General features: G+C 43.5%; 2 protein-coding genes across 3 annotated transcripts; one reads left to right on the top strand and one right to left on the bottom strand.

The window, feature by feature from the left end:
- Positions 1–255: 255 nt before the first annotated feature.
- Positions 256–10,690, bottom strand: coq6 (coenzyme Q6 monooxygenase). Its single transcript, XM_029675438.2, has 12 exons — positions 10,322–10,690; positions 9,815–9,949; positions 6,895–6,953; positions 5,475–5,601; positions 3,498–3,628; positions 3,280–3,387; positions 3,137–3,199; positions 2,933–3,040; positions 1,994–2,196; positions 1,571–1,686; positions 1,068–1,234; positions 256–383 (listed from the first exon to the last, which is right to left on the bottom strand). Exons 1-12 carry the CDS (start codon positions 10,518–10,520, stop codon positions 354–356), a joined length of 1,446 nt encoding a protein of 481 aa, XP_029531298.1. The 5' UTR covers positions 10,521–10,690; the 3' UTR covers positions 256–353.
- A 260-nt stretch (positions 10,691–10,950) lies between these two features.
- On the top strand, positions 10,951–14,653 carry fam161b (FAM161 centrosomal protein B). Of its 2 annotated transcripts, none has more exons than XM_029675436.2 (9): positions 10,951–11,173; positions 11,567–11,858; positions 11,965–12,473; positions 12,595–12,932; positions 13,031–13,152; positions 13,260–13,427; positions 13,538–13,637; positions 13,780–13,952; positions 14,217–14,653. In XM_029675436.2, the coding sequence occupies exons 2-9, from the start codon at positions 11,578–11,580 to the stop codon at positions 14,287–14,289; spliced, it is 1,764 nt and encodes a 587-aa protein (XP_029531296.1). In that variant the 5' UTR covers positions 10,951–11,173; positions 11,567–11,577; the 3' UTR covers positions 14,290–14,653. The 2 variants fall into 2 exon arrangements, with proteins under 2 accessions (XP_029531296.1, XP_029531297.1); XM_029675437.2 differs by having other exon boundaries at positions 10,951–11,140.
- The last annotated feature ends 1,047 nt before the right edge of the window (positions 14,654–15,700 follow it).

A 15,700-nucleotide genomic window follows, 5' to 3' on the forward strand; every position in this document is an offset into this window, starting at 1 on the left:
GTTAGAGCGTTGGCCTAGTAACCGAAAGGTTACAAGATTGAATCCCCCGAGCTGACAAGGTAAAAATCTGTCATTCTGCCCCGGAACAAGGCAGTTAACCCACTGGTCCTAGGCCATCATTGAAAATAAGAACTTGTTCTTAACTGACATGCCAAGTAAAATCATAGTAAAAATCTAACCACTAGACTACCTGCTGCCCCGGAAATGCTTAGAAAAACCCAAAATAATCTTCACACAAAGAAAGACGCGCAGTAATAACAGAGCATAAAATAACTTTATTAATTTACACTTTTACATTCCATTCACAAAGTCATTGGCGTACCATCAAACTGAAACGGCAGGACCAGTGTGTGTCACTTGCTTGCAAACGCCATGATCTGAGCCTGGAGAGAAAGAACATTAACTCACAAATCTAAACATCCATTTTGTCAATTCATCCATACCTCTCCACAAATACACGAATCCAACAGCCACGTATAGCACTAGCAAGTTCTACAAAAAACAATGACTAGCATCTTTCCCATCTGTGAAAAAAGTGGCACTACAAACCTCTGTATACGAGATCTGTAAACTCAACATTTAATATGGAAAAATGTCAAGCATAACTTTAGGTCTCCAGAGAGAAATGCCTTTACAACCATTTACGGTTGCTTTGGTCTGAATCACTTAGTAGGGAATAAAGCCATTTCACATCAGCGGTCTGTAATAAAAGGGGTGTGAAAACACAAGCCAACACCACTGTAACACAGCCCCGGGGCCAGCCCTGCACCCCACCCACACACTTTCTGTAACACTACATTTGGGGCTAAACTAAGCTGCCGTAGTAGTAAGTTGACAACCATGTAAATTATAGGCAGAGCTAAAGTAAAAAGACATGTAATCAGAAAAAAGGTCAGGATCGGGTGGGGTCATGAACGAAGCCAAGGTGGGGCTTACTTCTGACATGTGGCCAAACCTTGGGAATGGAAGAAGAGATGGCTTCTACTTGAACAAGTGTTGTGGGTTCACTTTGACAAGGGACATGACATTCGAGAAAGGCGGGGTTAAAGAGGAGACAGCATACTAACTTTCATGGCTGGCAGTGTATTGGTGGCCTGCAGACCGAAGGTGCGTAAGACAACCATGGGGGCAGCATTAGTAGAGTACAGTCGTTTCATCAGGTCGATGGCAGCCATCATGGGCAGGTTGTGTCGCTGGCGCTCTGTCTCATATTCCAACAGGTGCTGCATGGCCCCTGCACAACACAACACAGGCCGAGCAAAACACCAGGGGTTAATAAATCATGGAGAAAATAGTTTCTGGACCTGTGTACATTGTTAATGCGTTTTCTGCATTGGAGCTATTCAGAACAAATACAAATATTCACATAACAGGATTTCTATTTCTGTGAACTGTCCTTTCTGCCAAGAACTATATGAAAAAAAACATCAAATAAACTTTGGAAGAAAGACTGTTCTTTTTATAATCAAGATCAACAGCAAGCGTCCCAGCCTGGGCTGTGGAAAAGAGCTTCTGAGAAACCACTGGCTACGGCTACTGTGTTTGGTGTCTGTTTAGGGTAGTCACTAACCCAGATCCTTCCCGTTAAAGGCCGCCTGGCTCAGGAGCTGAGTGAGGCAGGCCACATCCCCAAAGCCCAGGTTGGCTCCCTGGCCAGCTAGAGGGTGGACGCGGTGTGCTGCATCGCTGCAAAGAAAAATAAAGACCCCCGCTGTGTAAATCTAGTCACCTCATCTACAGGGTAGGATCAAAGCAAGCATTCCCTTCAAATAGACAGAAATAATTGGATAGAGGCATTAACCTTTAATTTTTGTTGTTGCAGTTGATAAGTATCTATTTTTTTTTCATATGATCCTGTTATACCTTCATAGAATAAGGGCATATAATCCTTACATTTACAAAATGCCAGGTCAAATATCAATAGCCAGTTTTCTAAAGCAAACCAATGTGAAGTTCAATAATGGCGTGTCCCCAGGGGTGAGTGGGGATTTACCCGATGAGTGCCACCCGGTGCCTGATGTACTCTGACGCATGGCCCATGCCCAGGGGGAACATGACCCGACTCTTTGGGCCGATCCCGGCCACGCTGGGCGGTAGCTGGCGTGCCGAGCCTGCAGACGGCATGAGGACTGACAGGGCAGTGCGGAACAGAGAGCCAGCAGTCTCCACCAGCTCACTGTGGTTCTCATTACTCCACTGGCAGAAAGAGACGACACAGAGAGAGAGAGAGAGAGAGAGAGAGAGAGAGGAAGAGACGGGGGGGAGAGAGGAAGAGCGAAAGAGAGAGAGAGGAAGAGATGGAGGGAGAGAAGAAGAGCGAAAGAGATAGAAACAGCAGGTAGAGTAAGAGACAGGGGTACAGGAGAGATAGAGGGGCGTGGTAGACAGAGAGAAGAGAGAAGTTAAAGAAACAAACTAGAGCAGAAATGCAGAGTGAGTGTACTTTTCCTCACTAACAAAATGGTTTGGCAGCGTTACAGGACCCTTGCTAATTAAAAGAAGAGGCTGGTCAGGCCTGCTGTTGAATTAGCTTAGTTTAAAAAAACATTCCATGCAGTAATGACCAACTGGCAGACCACAGGTTAAATTAGCAAACCAGGCCTGAAACCAAGCATGACAACCGTGGTGACCCCATCGGCAGGACCAGTAAATATAGCAGGCTTGGGAAAGCGACTTTATGCTGGCAAAACGTTGGTATTGTCTACATGTATGATGTAGAGTAAACAGAAAACAGTGACAAGTGCACCCATTGGCATTGGCTAACCGGTTCATTGGTGCACTTGCAGCATGTTGGTAACAAGAGGATTTCCGTTCATAAAATGTACTATTGATAACGCATACAAATGTATCAGAAATCCATTTCTTTCTCTGCTGTATAAAGGCAATTGTTCCTAATCATTATCTGATTCGGTGGGGTCAGTCCGGGACTCACAAAGGCAGTGTTGATGGAGTCCACGAAGCTCTCCTCATCCAGCTGCAGTAGCTCCTCTGCATGGCGGTGGCTGGTCGACCACACCAAAGAGCTCTCTGTGTCTGACAACTACAGCCACAAGAGAGAAGGGGACGTTGGTTAAGATTAAGGGACAGAAAAAAGCAAAGAGCTCAGCTGCACTTTGAACCTATGATACAAACTTACTGGTAACATTGCTATGGGGCCTGTTGGAAGGAACCTCTGCCAGGCAACATTGTTCTCTGTTGGCTATAGAAACACATGATAACAATTAGTATGGCCTCCATGTGTCGTGATGAAATAGACAGGTTGTAAGATGTAAATCTCACCTCAGACAGATGCAGGACAGCCACAACAGCTGATTGGTCGTAATTCCACTTGACCGTGGGTATCCCCGCCTCCCGCCTTACCATCGAATTTGGCCCATCTGCTCCAATCTGCAAACCAGCCAATCACAGCAGTTACATCCTAGAGCATTATGGTCAAAGGCTAAAATATATTTTTTAAACATAAAAAATAAAAGAGTTACTACTCAGGATGGACTGACCAGTAGTTTGGTTTGAAGAGTCTGTCCGTTGGCCAGGGTGACCTGAACCCAGGGGATGGCGTCAGCTACCTGGTGGGACTTGGGCCAGGTGTATTTCACCACCTTGGATTTGTACTGGACCCTCACCTGATCTGAGAGACCGAACACAGAGAAAGGAAATGGTCTAAAGCAGAGCCAAGGGGTTCACCACAGAGAATCATTTTCACTAAACAAGGGGATTTTGGGTTCACCACAGAGAATCATTTTCACTAAACAAGGGGATTTTGGGTTCACCACAGAGAATCATTTTCACTAAACAAGGGGATTTTGGGTTCACCACAGAGAATCATTTTCACTAAACAAGGGGATTTTGGGTTCACCACAGAGAATCATTTTCACTAAACAAGGAAGGGGCCAGTAAGTATTTTTCATCACAATTGGTCACACTAATCAAGACTTTGCTACTTGTACACCAGAGACTCTGGGTTCGCGCCCAGGCTCTGTCGTAACCGGCCGCGACCGGGAGGTCCGTGGGGCGACGCACAATTGACATAGCGTCGTCCGCGTTAGGGAGGGATATCCCTGTCTCATCGCGCACCAGCGACTCCTGTGGCGGGCCGGGCGCAGTGCGCGCCAACCAAGGTTGCCAGGTGCACAGTGTTTCCTCCGACACATTGGTGCGGCTGGCTTCCGGGTTGGATGCGTGCTGTGTTAAGAAGCAGTGCGGCTTGGTTGGGTTGTGTATCGGAGGACGCATGACTTTCAACCTTCATCTCTCCTGAGCCCGTACGGGAGTTGTAGCGATAGGACAAGATAGTAGCTACTAACAATTGGATACTACGAAATTGGGGAAAAAAGGAGGTAAAATAAATTACATTTATTTTAAATTTTAAAAAGACTGCTACTTGTTTCCTCCAAAAAGGAAAAAAAGAGAGTAAGGTTTGGCTGTAAGTGACTAAGGCAGTGGAAGATCTACAAACCACCTTGTAAAATACCACTGGTTTGCCTCTCTGGCAGGGAACAGCTGCCGAAGCTCACATTGACAATCTTCTTAAATGGTCTTGGCTTGCCACATAGCATTGATTAATAGTGTTTATCTACAAGCAGACCATTTCACACTTTCCGCTTGCTGCCAGCATGCTGGGATTACACCAAAACTCCCACTTTCTTTGAATTATCGGTAGTCGGTCATCCCAAACATGAAAGGATCTGGAATTACACTTGGCGTTGTCCACTTGGAGAGGTTCCCGTCTGCAGATTGACTACAGGTTCCTGAACACGAGCGACAAATATTGGCCTGCAGTGACTGGAGAGCAGACTTACTACCAAACTAGCGAACTTAGTGCACGCTTTTCATGTACTGCCTCAGAAGCAGAGAAACATCATGGCCAAAGGAAGAAAAAATTAAGTAGAGGACCAACATGATGCCTTTAAGGAAAACCTGCTGCCTGCAACCACACATCTGTTTAGTGCAAAATGTAGAAAAGCCCATTTATAAATATGCTGTTTTACAGTCGGACGCAAGGCAGTGCTAAGGTTTCATTTCTGAACCTCCAAAAAGTCGGCCTAATTTCAACAACAATACAGCACAACGTCAGCACTTTAGCATCCTTAATGGCGTGGGAGCATATGTCAATGTGAAATAGGTCATTGGACAACTGCACGTGCCTTTACATGGCACCCGGTATATGGAGTGCACTAACTGGCACACAGGAAATATGGAACTTGATTGAAATAGCAGGAAAAACATGGATGTGTCCAAGAGCTGCACTGGTCTTTAAAAACGGACACTGGGGAAAATACAAATAAATAAAACACAGGGACAGGATGGAACAAATGTGGTGACATAACATGAGCTGCCAGACCCAGTGCTCATTAACAGGATGTCAATGAACTCAAGGTCTCTTCTAAGGAGAGTCACATCACTACTTGTGCATAGTGAGCGTTTCATGGACAAATCATCAATGCAACTGGACTGTGTGGCGCTGCTTTTCTTACCAGAGAGATTCTCCAGCTGCTTCATCAGGGCTGCCACAATGATGTTGTTCTCCACAATGTATGCCATCTCGTCCTGCAGGTTCTCCTTATCAAATGTAATCAGGGCATCAGAGCAGGCATCCCAAACCTAAATGAGAAACCAATTATCCCTGTGGTCAAGAACTCTATCCTTAAATGCATCCCCATTCCCTATATTAAGCCGGCCAAAGAGCCACAGCCTAATTGAACTGAACACATCAAATTTGTTCAGCTGCAGCCAGAGCTTGGCAGCCACTACTTAAATTACCAAACTAAGATCTAGAAAGGTCAACAACACCCTTCTAGTTCTATGGTCGACTTAGGGAGCTTACTGATGCACGATGAAATGCCATTTGTGATGTGGATGTATGGCAATATTTTGGACCCGACAGAACACTTTTGTTAACGTTACCGAGCGGGTAAATATTGGCTACTGTATCCCCAAAAAGTTGAGTGTCAAAATAAAACACATAATTGAGGCACATCATTTCTGAGATGGTAAACGAAAATACTTTTCATGTGACGCAGGGAAGTGGTTATGCTTATGTAGGACTCTCTCTCTCAGACCTTATCATGCAGAGGTAACACAGCTAAACTACGCGCTGCTCCTCTATCCTTGTAATATGAATCTGCAAAAAAACAGGCAAAAAAAGGAGCAGAGCAGTAAAGGAATTATGGAGGAGGTATATCACCATAATCACCATATTACATTTTATGATGACATCCTTGGCCATGAGAGAAACCCTGGGTTTTTTTCTTTGGTATAAACTGAGCACATCTTACAGAAGGGACTCAGCCTGCGCCCACAGCTGTAAAACACGGTAACTTTGCTGCTGACATCCACACATCCTGTCATCTTCCATCTTCTGCCTCCTGCTTGTCACATTCATCTTTAGAATTAGTACACACAGGGGATGAACGCCTAGTTGAAGATGCCAAATAGATGTATTTTTCCTATTAAATATGATCCTAATTAAATAAATAAATACTCTGCCATTGTGGCCAGAGGGGAAAAAAAACAAAAATTTCACTAAGCCAGGGAGCTTTGATCATCGTTTTAAATTGACCTCCTGTCCTTTGGGGTTTGAGGCACCCTGGCATTTGCATGGCCTCTGAGGACGTATAAATTGGGCAGAGGAATGAACTAAATGCATGTTTTAAACCGCCATTGGGGTTGCTTTTTCTTTGTTAACAATTACACGCTCCAGGGAAATGGCATTGTAAAGTACATGATTGAGTAGAGGTTAAATGGCAGGGGAGATACAATTTTCCTAAAACTTTATATCCAAACAAGTTACTGATGCATGGAGAATGAGAGTAAGTATATAGCAGTATAACTAACAACCTAAATTGGCTTCTCAATAAAAAATAACTTTAGGGCTTGGAGTTTCCAAGAACTGACCTGCATCTTCTGATAGGGCTTACATCTCATGTTCATAATGTGATCCCATGCACCAACACCTGAAAGGCACACACAACATTTTAATAGAATACAAGATCTATCAAATCTAGGGATGTTATGTATGAGGCGTAAAAGCCCCATAATTACTTGTTAGAGGAGTTTGATTAAATGAGACAAGAACTCAAGTGGGCGAAGTCAACAAAAATATAAATGCAACATGTGAAGTGTTGGTCCCATGTTTCATCAACTGAAGTAAAAGATCCCTGAAATGTTCCATATGCAGAAAAGCTTATTCCTCTCAAAAGTTGAGCACAAATTTGTCTACATCCCTGTTCATGAGTATTTCTTCTTTACCAAGATAATCCATCCACCTGACAGGTGTGGCATATCAAGAAGCTGATTAAACAGCATGATCATTACACAGGTACATCTTGTGCTGGGGACAATAAAAGGCAACTCTAAAATGTGCAGTTGTGTCACTGAACACAATGCCACAGACATCTCAAGTTGAGGCAGCTTGCGATTGGCATGCTAACTGCAGGAATGTCCACCAGCGCTGTTGCCAGAGAATTGAATGTTCATTTCTCACCATAAGCCACCTCCAATGTCATTTTAGAATATTTGGCAGTACATCCAACCGGCCTCACAACTGCAGATTACATGCATGGCGTTGTGTGGGCAAGCTGTTTGCTGATGTCAACGGCAGTGGGGTTATTGTATAGGCAGGCATAAGCTACGGGCAACAAAAATAATTGAACTTTATCGATGGCAATTTGAATGCACAGAGATACCGTGACAAGATCCTGAAGCCCATTGTTGTGCCATTCATCTGCCGCCATCACCTCATGGTTCAGCATGATAATAAAGTTGCAAATATTTGTATACAATTTCTGGAAGCTGTAAATGTCCAGGTTCTTCCGTGGCCTGCAAACTCACCAGACATATCACCCATTGTTTTGGATGCTTTGGATCGATGTATACAACAGCGTGTTCCAATTCCCGCCAATATCCAGCAACTTCGCACAGCCATTGAAGAGGAGTGGGACAACATTCCACAATCAACAGCCTGATCAACACTATGCTGCACGAAGCGAATGGTGGTCACACCAGATACTGACTGGTTCTGATCCACGCCCTACCTTTAAAAAAAAAGGTATCTGTGACCAACAAATCCATATACACTACATGGCCAAAAGTATGTGCACACCCCTTCAAATTACTGGATTCTGCTATTTTAGCCACACCAGTTGCTGACAGATATATAAAATTGAGCTTCCCTGGTCAACTGTTAGTGCTGTTATTATGAAGTGGAAACGTCTAGGATCAACAATGACTCAGCCGAGAAGTGGTAGGCCACACAAGCTCACAGAACGGGACCCACCGAGTGCTGAAGCGTGTAAAAAATAATCTGTCCTTGGTTGCAAAACTCACTACCGAGTTCCAAACTCCCAAACAGCACAAGAGCTGTTCCCCGGGAGCATCATGAAATGGGTTTCCATGGCAGAGCAGCCGCACACAAGTCTAAGATCACCGTGTCCAATGACAAGCATTGGCTGAAGTGGTGTAAAGCTCGCTCACCATTGGATTATGGAGCAGTGGAAACGTGTTCTCTGGCGTGATGAATCACGCTTCAACATCTAGGAGTCCGACCGTCAATCCCAGATTTGTCAGATGCCAGGAGAACGCTACTAGCCCCAATGCATAGTGCCAACTGTAAAGTTTGATGGTGGGGGAAAAATTGTCTAGGGCCGTTTTTCATGGTTCGGACTAGGCTCTTTAGTTCCAGTGAAGGGAAATCTTAATGCAACAGCATTCAAATACATTCTAGACAATTCTGTGCTTCCAACTTTGTGGAAGGCCTTTTCCTGTTTCAGCATGATAATACCCCCGTGCACAAAGCGAGGTCCATACATAAATGGTTTGTCGAGATCGGTGTGGAAGAACTTGACTGGCCTGCAGTGCCCTGACCCCCACCCCATCAAACACCTTTAGGATGAATTGGAACGCAGACTGCGAGCCAGGCCTAATCGCCCAACATCAGTTTTGCTGAATGGAAGAAAATCCCCGCAGGAATGTTTCAAAATCTAGTGGAAAGCCTTCCCAGAAGAGTGGGGGATGTTTTAGCAGCAAAATGGGGACCAACTCCATATTAATGCCCATGATTTTGTAATTAGATGGTCGACCAGCAACTGTCCACATACTTTTGACCATGTAGTGTATGTATTCCCAGTCATGTGAAATCCATAGATTAGGGCCTAATGAATTTATTTCAATTGACTGATTTCCTTATATGAACTGTAACTCAGTAAAATCTTGGAAATGGTTGCATGTTGCATTTACATTTTTGTTCAGTATACATTCAAGTCAATTTAACTGGGCTTGACATAGCCATGGGTATCCAAATCACTTCCTTCACTTCCTTATTGACATGCAGCACATCATCAGGGTGTCAAGTAAAACCCAAGGAGACATGAATAATAGTTGAGAGGATTCTATCAATGATTGATGTAGACTAGAGGCCAGATATGATCCCTGCTAAGCTGGGCCTGATCACTAACCTTCTTCCTGACAACCTTTTATACTGAGCCACACCACAAATAGGCTTAATCAGACAGGAAGCTGGCCACTTAAACATGAGCTCTTTTGTCATTGGACAAGATGTACTGTTCTTTTCAAACGGATAAACCAACCATGACAAATAATAGACAACAACTACCAAACGATCTACACACAACTCTTCACCCCTACTGTACTTTATGAAGCTCATACTATTGCAGCCATGTGTATCTGTTTGCAGAGAGGTTCCCTACATTTTTCTGATGCTATTGGCTGGTCAATGGAAAACAGAGATTCTAATGCCATTAGAGAGATTACTTTCTCAGGGAAGATGATAATAGTGTTTCGTAATATGGTTGTGTACCACTGAGGAGGGTGGCAGAGCCCGGGCTGATGGAGCTGACTCTTGTACTGTAGGCGTCTGGGACCTTGTCCATCACTTTCTTGTTGCCTGCCTCAAGCAAAAGAATCTTCTTCCCCTCCAAGTTTGGATCCAAGCCTGTCAACAATAACGAGGATGCATGAAATTGATTTATGCTCCGTCCAAAATGATAAACAGACAGATTAAAAGTTGTGGTGGGAGTAGCATTGATATAGCCTACATTTTGGCATCACTAGTGGTGCCATGAGAACAAGAAATTAAAGTTCCTCTGCATGTTTGTCTTAATTATACCTTACTTGTTTAGTAACACAGAACTAAGGCAAATGCTGTATGGTGTAAATCAGCAGCAAAGCCACAACTGCAACTTAGTTGTGAGGATGAAGTCTGAGAATTTGCATCCAGCAGCGGAATGACGGCTCCTCCTCCTTTAGATGGGGGGCAAATAGGGGCAGTTTGACTGGGCAGCATCAGGAGATCACCTCGACTCACCTAAAGAACAAGCCATAGCGGTCCCAACCATCCCTCCTCCAGATATAATGACATCATAGAGCTCATTTTCATGTTCCCTGTGTTCTGCTGTGCACGTGAGTCCTCTGCAAATGATTCTTGTTTCTGAAAAACGGTTCAGAGCAACACACCGCCGCCCGATTCCATTGAAAGACAGTGCCGTTTTAGTAAGACTATGCATCTTTAAAACAACGTAACGACGTGGTACTCGTCTAACCCTTAAAAGAACTCCAACTATATTGTTTAGAATCAGAACGAAATGTTTCCCCTTGAATATGTCCTACTAATCGCAGCTGTGTCCATTCTATAATGCAGCCATGTTGTATATTTTGACATACGTAAGAGGCAAGAACTTCCTGTAGTGCTCAACCAATCAGAAAAAGGAACCGCACTAGTTTCACTTCACAAGTTGTCCGCACTTTGGTGCTATTGATATTTAAACATAATTCCGTTTTATTCAGGAGGACAATGTAGAAGGAATAGTTAAGGCGCTTCTTGAATAAAAAAATGTGTTACAAATGTGTCAACATGAAGTGCCCAATCGAGATGACTGAGGTATAGATCAAGATACAGCAAGCGTTTACTTCAGCCAATCAAACATTAGAATGTTCCAGGGGGTGGAGTCAAATATCTTAGCTTTGACAACAAGTAGCGAAACATCATCCAGTGATTCGAAGTTATTACTTTGTAACAGTCAATATATGATGTCGATACATGACAGTCTTTGTTGTGAAGCAGAGAAGCAAGAAGAGATGGACAACAATGGACAATAATTATTATAATAATAATCCACTGGAATAAGTATGCTGTAGTTCTAAAGTGCACCAGCATCAGGTTATATTTTCTATTTGACAATATTCCAAAATTGTAATCTCAATATGTATTGTAGTTATGCATTGTGTAACAATACACATTTTCTGCCCTAAAACAGTTTAGCATGTAGCCTACTATATTAACGTAGACATATAATATGACTTCTCTGGCAATGTTTTGGAGAAGCAGTTTGGTTGCTAGGGCAACCCTTGCGTAGGCTCACATCATGTGCTACTGGAGTTTTGCATAACTTTTCATGATATTAATTATCATTAATTGGTCAAATGTGGGACACAGTTCTGTGTAAATTAAAATGTCTGATCTAAACAAGGGTTTATCTCATTGTGGGAGGTGTTTTTGGAAGAGGTGTTTTTGGAATATAAAAATGTCTTCCCTTTTTCCTTCTTTCCATAGCTGTTTGGTGAATGTTGGGTTCAGGAGGACACACTGCTGCTAGGATGCAAGAGCAGAGGAACATGGCTGACCTGCAGGCTTTCCTGGAGGATGGCCTGAGTTCAGAGCTACTGCTCCAGCACCAACTGCAGGAGATGAAGGAGGCCCACACGCAGCAGCTGCAGGAGACAGAGAGGAGACAGAGAGAGGGCCTTGAGAAAAGGATCCAGCAGAACTCTATGCTGTCAGCAGGCTTTGACAGGAAGTCTAGTGCTGACAGACAATTGGACGAGTTTTTCAGCTCTCAGGCCAGGTATGTCAAGTCACCCAATGATGCAAATAAGTTATCACAATATATTTGTTTTGTAAGTCTCAAATATCCTATTGGTCTATGTTAAATAAAACAATCTCAAATGTAGGGGACCGAGGAAATCCAGTTCCATGTCTGAACTGATGTCAGGTAGGAGGTCTACCTCGAGGAAATCCCCACAGCTCAGACAGTCAGGGAGGTTTTTCACATCCTCTGCAGCCTGGGCTTCTGCCACAACTGTTTCACACAGAGGACCACAACATCTTCAGCACCAAGGTCCAACAGAAACAGAGCAGCTCCAACTAAGCAAAGAGGAGAAAGAGGAGGCGGAATGTCAGAGGAAGTTTCGTGCTGTTCCTGTGCCTGGCCATGTGTTTTTGCCCCTCTATGATGAGATGACGCAGGTGCGGCAGAAAGAGAGGAAGGAAGGCCATGAACAGAGGAGGGACTTCCTGCTCTCCATGCAGAAGCCCTTCAGCTTCCTGGAGAGAGATGAGAAGAAGAGAGAGAAGCTGATGCAAATGATAAGCACGGTGGCACAGTCTCAAAAAGCCACCAATGTCAGGAAACCAGTACCGAAAGCAATCAAAGACCATGCGGTCTCTGAGCATTTAAAAGGTGTGTTGCCTAAATAATATATCTCCAAAGATCTTGCTTAGGTGCAGTAAATTGTATTATAAAAGTATTATAATCCTCCCTAAATCTTTTTTTTCTTCATTAAATTCTGTATGCTCTGTAGAGGAGGAGCTACGCAGGAAGGTACGCATTCAGCTGAGGGCCCAGGAGACTTTGAGGAAGTCCACAGCACCTATAGAGAACCAAACTCATACTGAGAATCCGGAGACTCGCACCGCCCAACGGACTAAGAAGGAGGTTCTGGCCTTCCTGGATCAGAAGCCTACCTTCCAGCCAAAGACCAACTCCCAGGTCCCTGATTTTGACAGGCTGCACAAGGCCTTTCAGAGGGAATCACTGAAGAGGGCAGAGAGGAAAAATGTTACCAAGTGTCAGCCCTTCCACCTGCGGACGTCAACTCTGCCTTCAAGACCAAGCAGAAGCAGCTCTGAAAAAGAACAGGTGAGCTTACTGTAGAACTCTGCAAATAGAACTTGAAATGAAATTTATCTTTGTATCTTTGGAAATGTTTTGTTTCCTTGTGTTATTTTTGTCCTCAGGAACCCATAGTCAGTGCCGTTTTGAAGAGAAGCAATTCCTTTGGAGGCTTAACATCACTGTCCACAGATACGCTTCCCACCTACATCACAGATGCAGCAAGGAAACGCTGTATGGCCATTAGGTAAAGGGGAACTGTGAACTTCATTATCAGGTGTGTCTGTCTCAATAAGTAAAGACACAGGACATAGTCATACTCATCTCTGTCCTGTCCTCTCCCTGGTCCATCAGAAAGTATGTGGAGCAGAAAGAGAGCAAGGAGCAGGAGAGTGCAGAGTGGATGCGGAGACATAGGAAGAGGTCTCAGGCCATGAAGAAGACAGTGGCTGTCCGCGCCAAGGTCATGGACCCTCATAGCAGCCTGAAAGAGGTGTATCATGAGAAGCTGAAACAGCACCGGTGAGTACTGGGAAATTCCTCAGATGAAAACAGAAAAGAACAGACTGATTAAAGAGTTGTTGATCTGTACTTAATGTCGAATTAATGTTTATGTGGCTCTGTACATGTAGGGAGGCCGACCAACAAAGGACGAGAGAGTATAAGAAGGAGCTACAGGATATAAAGGCCAGAGTAACTGTCCGTCCTTACCTGTTTGAACAGGTGTCCCAGGTAAACTATGGGCTTGCATTGACCTGGAAACTCATTTTCTGGAATTGCAAACACTTGAGAAGAGCCTTTAAGCGGTCAACTGTTGTATTATTTACTGTTGTGCACCTTGTCTATTCCCTGGCCTTTGATGGAATTGCTCTAGAAAAACGCCAAGGCTGACGCGGAGCGTATATACAGAGACAAGCTGAGGGAAGCTGGTTTGAATGAGCAGTTTGTCAAAACAAAGGGAGAAGAGTTTGGAACGGCACCCGTCTTCATATTGGATAACAACGACGATGTTGATGACCAAAGTGTTGAGAGTGACATGGAGAAAAGGTACCTACAATGACAACAAGTTTGTGTCGCAGTGTCTTCCAACTAACAATTCGTTTTAGTCATACAATATCTAATGCCAATAGGAATACCACTGCAGCTGGAAATCCACAGACGCCATGTGTTATAGTTCTATATACACTGTTGCATTACATAATACTGTGAGACTGTTGTAAAGTATTTAGTGAAGAGAAGACAAATACTGCAGTCAAGCAAAACTTTGATGCAGTTACAATATAGACATTCTAACCGACATGTCTGATTTAGGGATGGAAACGTAGACGTCGGGGAGGAAATTGAAGAGGTAGAGGAAGAGAGCGTGAAAACCAGAGTGGAATAAATGCATTGATGAAGAAGGTAGACCCCACCCCGCATGTCATAGAACTCCATATACAGTAGCTATTCTGCTTCAAAGAGAACTATGTTCTAAAATAATTGTAGTGTAGTTTAACTATGTTGACCCAGTCTTGGACTGTCTGACATGTTTTGTCATGATTTATGATATTTCTAAAATGGGGATATCTGACCCTGGAGCTGTTAAATTTATATTAAATGGAGCAAATGTGAGAAAATAAATAAAGGTTTATGGAACTGTATATGTTTATAAGTAATTTAGAATGTTATATGTTGACATTTTGCATGGCATATTAAATGTTTGGCCGCATAATATTTCAACCTTATTAAAACTGAATATCAAAGGCTTATTTGGTTTTATGAAATTCATTTAACATGGCATTATAGCGGAGAACTACTTGGTAACCAGAAAAAAAGTGTTTGAAAAACAAAAATAGGCCTACAATGTTACGGATTCTGACCCGTCCTGGTGTAGTTAGTATATCATACCTCACTGAGAAATCAGAGGGCTGACAGTGGTCCCAATGACATTGCAGTACAGTAGTACATATTCAATCTGTCATGCAGTCTAGTTGTATTCGTCAAACTCCGTTTGAGAAAGCCCATAAATAATTTGTCAATGGACAGGTCCAACAGTGGTTGGCGAAAGTATTCACCCACCTGGCATTTTTCCTATTTCGTTGCCTTTCATCCTGGAATTAAAATATATATATTTTTTTGTGTGTGTGGGGGGGGGGTTGTATCATTTGAATTACACAACATGCCTACCACTTTGAAGATACAAAATCTTTTTTATTGTGACACAAACGATAAATAAGACAAACTGAAAACTTGAGTGTGCATAACTATTCACCCACCCCACCCCCCAAAGTCAATACTTTGTGAGCCACCTTTTTCAGAAATTACAGCTGCAAGTCTCTTGGGGTATGTCTCTATACGCTTGGCACATCTAGCCACTGGGATTTTTGCCCATTCTTCAAGGCAAAACTGCTCCAGCTCTTTCAAGTTGGATGGGTTCCGCTGGTGTAGAGCAATCTTTAAGTTATACCACAGATTCTCAATTGGATTGAGGTCTGGGCTTTGACTAGGCCATTCCAAAACATTTAAATGTCCCCTTAATCCACTCGAGTGTTGCTTTAGCAGTATGCTTAGGGTCATTGTCCTGCTGGAAGGCGAACCTCCGTCCCAGTCTCAAATCTCTGGAAGACTGAAACAGGTTTCCCTCAAGAATTTCCCTGTATTTAGCACCATCCATCATTCCTTCAATTCTGACCAGTTTCCCAGTCCCTGCTGATGAAAAACATCCCCACAGCATGATGCTGGATGGTGTTCTCGGGGTGATGAGAGGGGTTGGGTTTGTGCCAGACATGGCGTTTCTCTTGATGGCCTAAAAAAAT

The sequence above is a fragment of the Oncorhynchus nerka genome, linkage group LG12 (assembly GCF_034236695.1).
Source record: "Oncorhynchus nerka isolate Pitt River linkage group LG12, Oner_Uvic_2.0, whole genome shotgun sequence".
NCBI lineage: Eukaryota > Metazoa > Chordata > Actinopteri > Salmoniformes > Salmonidae > Oncorhynchus > Oncorhynchus nerka.

Excerpts from the sequence above, each read along its gene's own strand:
- coq6 (XM_029675438.2), bottom strand. The coding sequence starts at position 10,520 with ATGCATAGTCTTACTAAAACGGCACTGTCTTTCAATGGAATCGGGCGG. Across the intron at positions 3,388-3,497 it reads CTCTTCAAACCAAACTACTG|ATTGGAGCAGATGGGCCAAA; the intron begins GTCAGTCCATCC and ends GCTGGTTTGCAG. Across the intron at positions 384-1,067 it reads ATACACTGCCAGCCATGAAA|GCTCAGATCATGGCGTTTGC; the intron begins GTTAGTATGCTG and ends CTTTCTCTCCAG.
- fam161b (XM_029675436.2), top strand. The coding sequence starts at position 11,578 with ATGTTGGGTTCAGGAGGACACACTGCTGCTAGGATGCAAGAGCAGAGG. Across the intron at positions 12,933-13,030 it reads GCAGCTCTGAAAAAGAACAG|GAACCCATAGTCAGTGCCGT; the intron begins GTGAGCTTACTG and ends TTTTGTCCTCAG. Across the intron at positions 13,953-14,216 it reads GAGAGTGACATGGAGAAAAG|GGATGGAAACGTAGACGTCG; the intron begins GTACCTACAATG and ends TGTCTGATTTAG.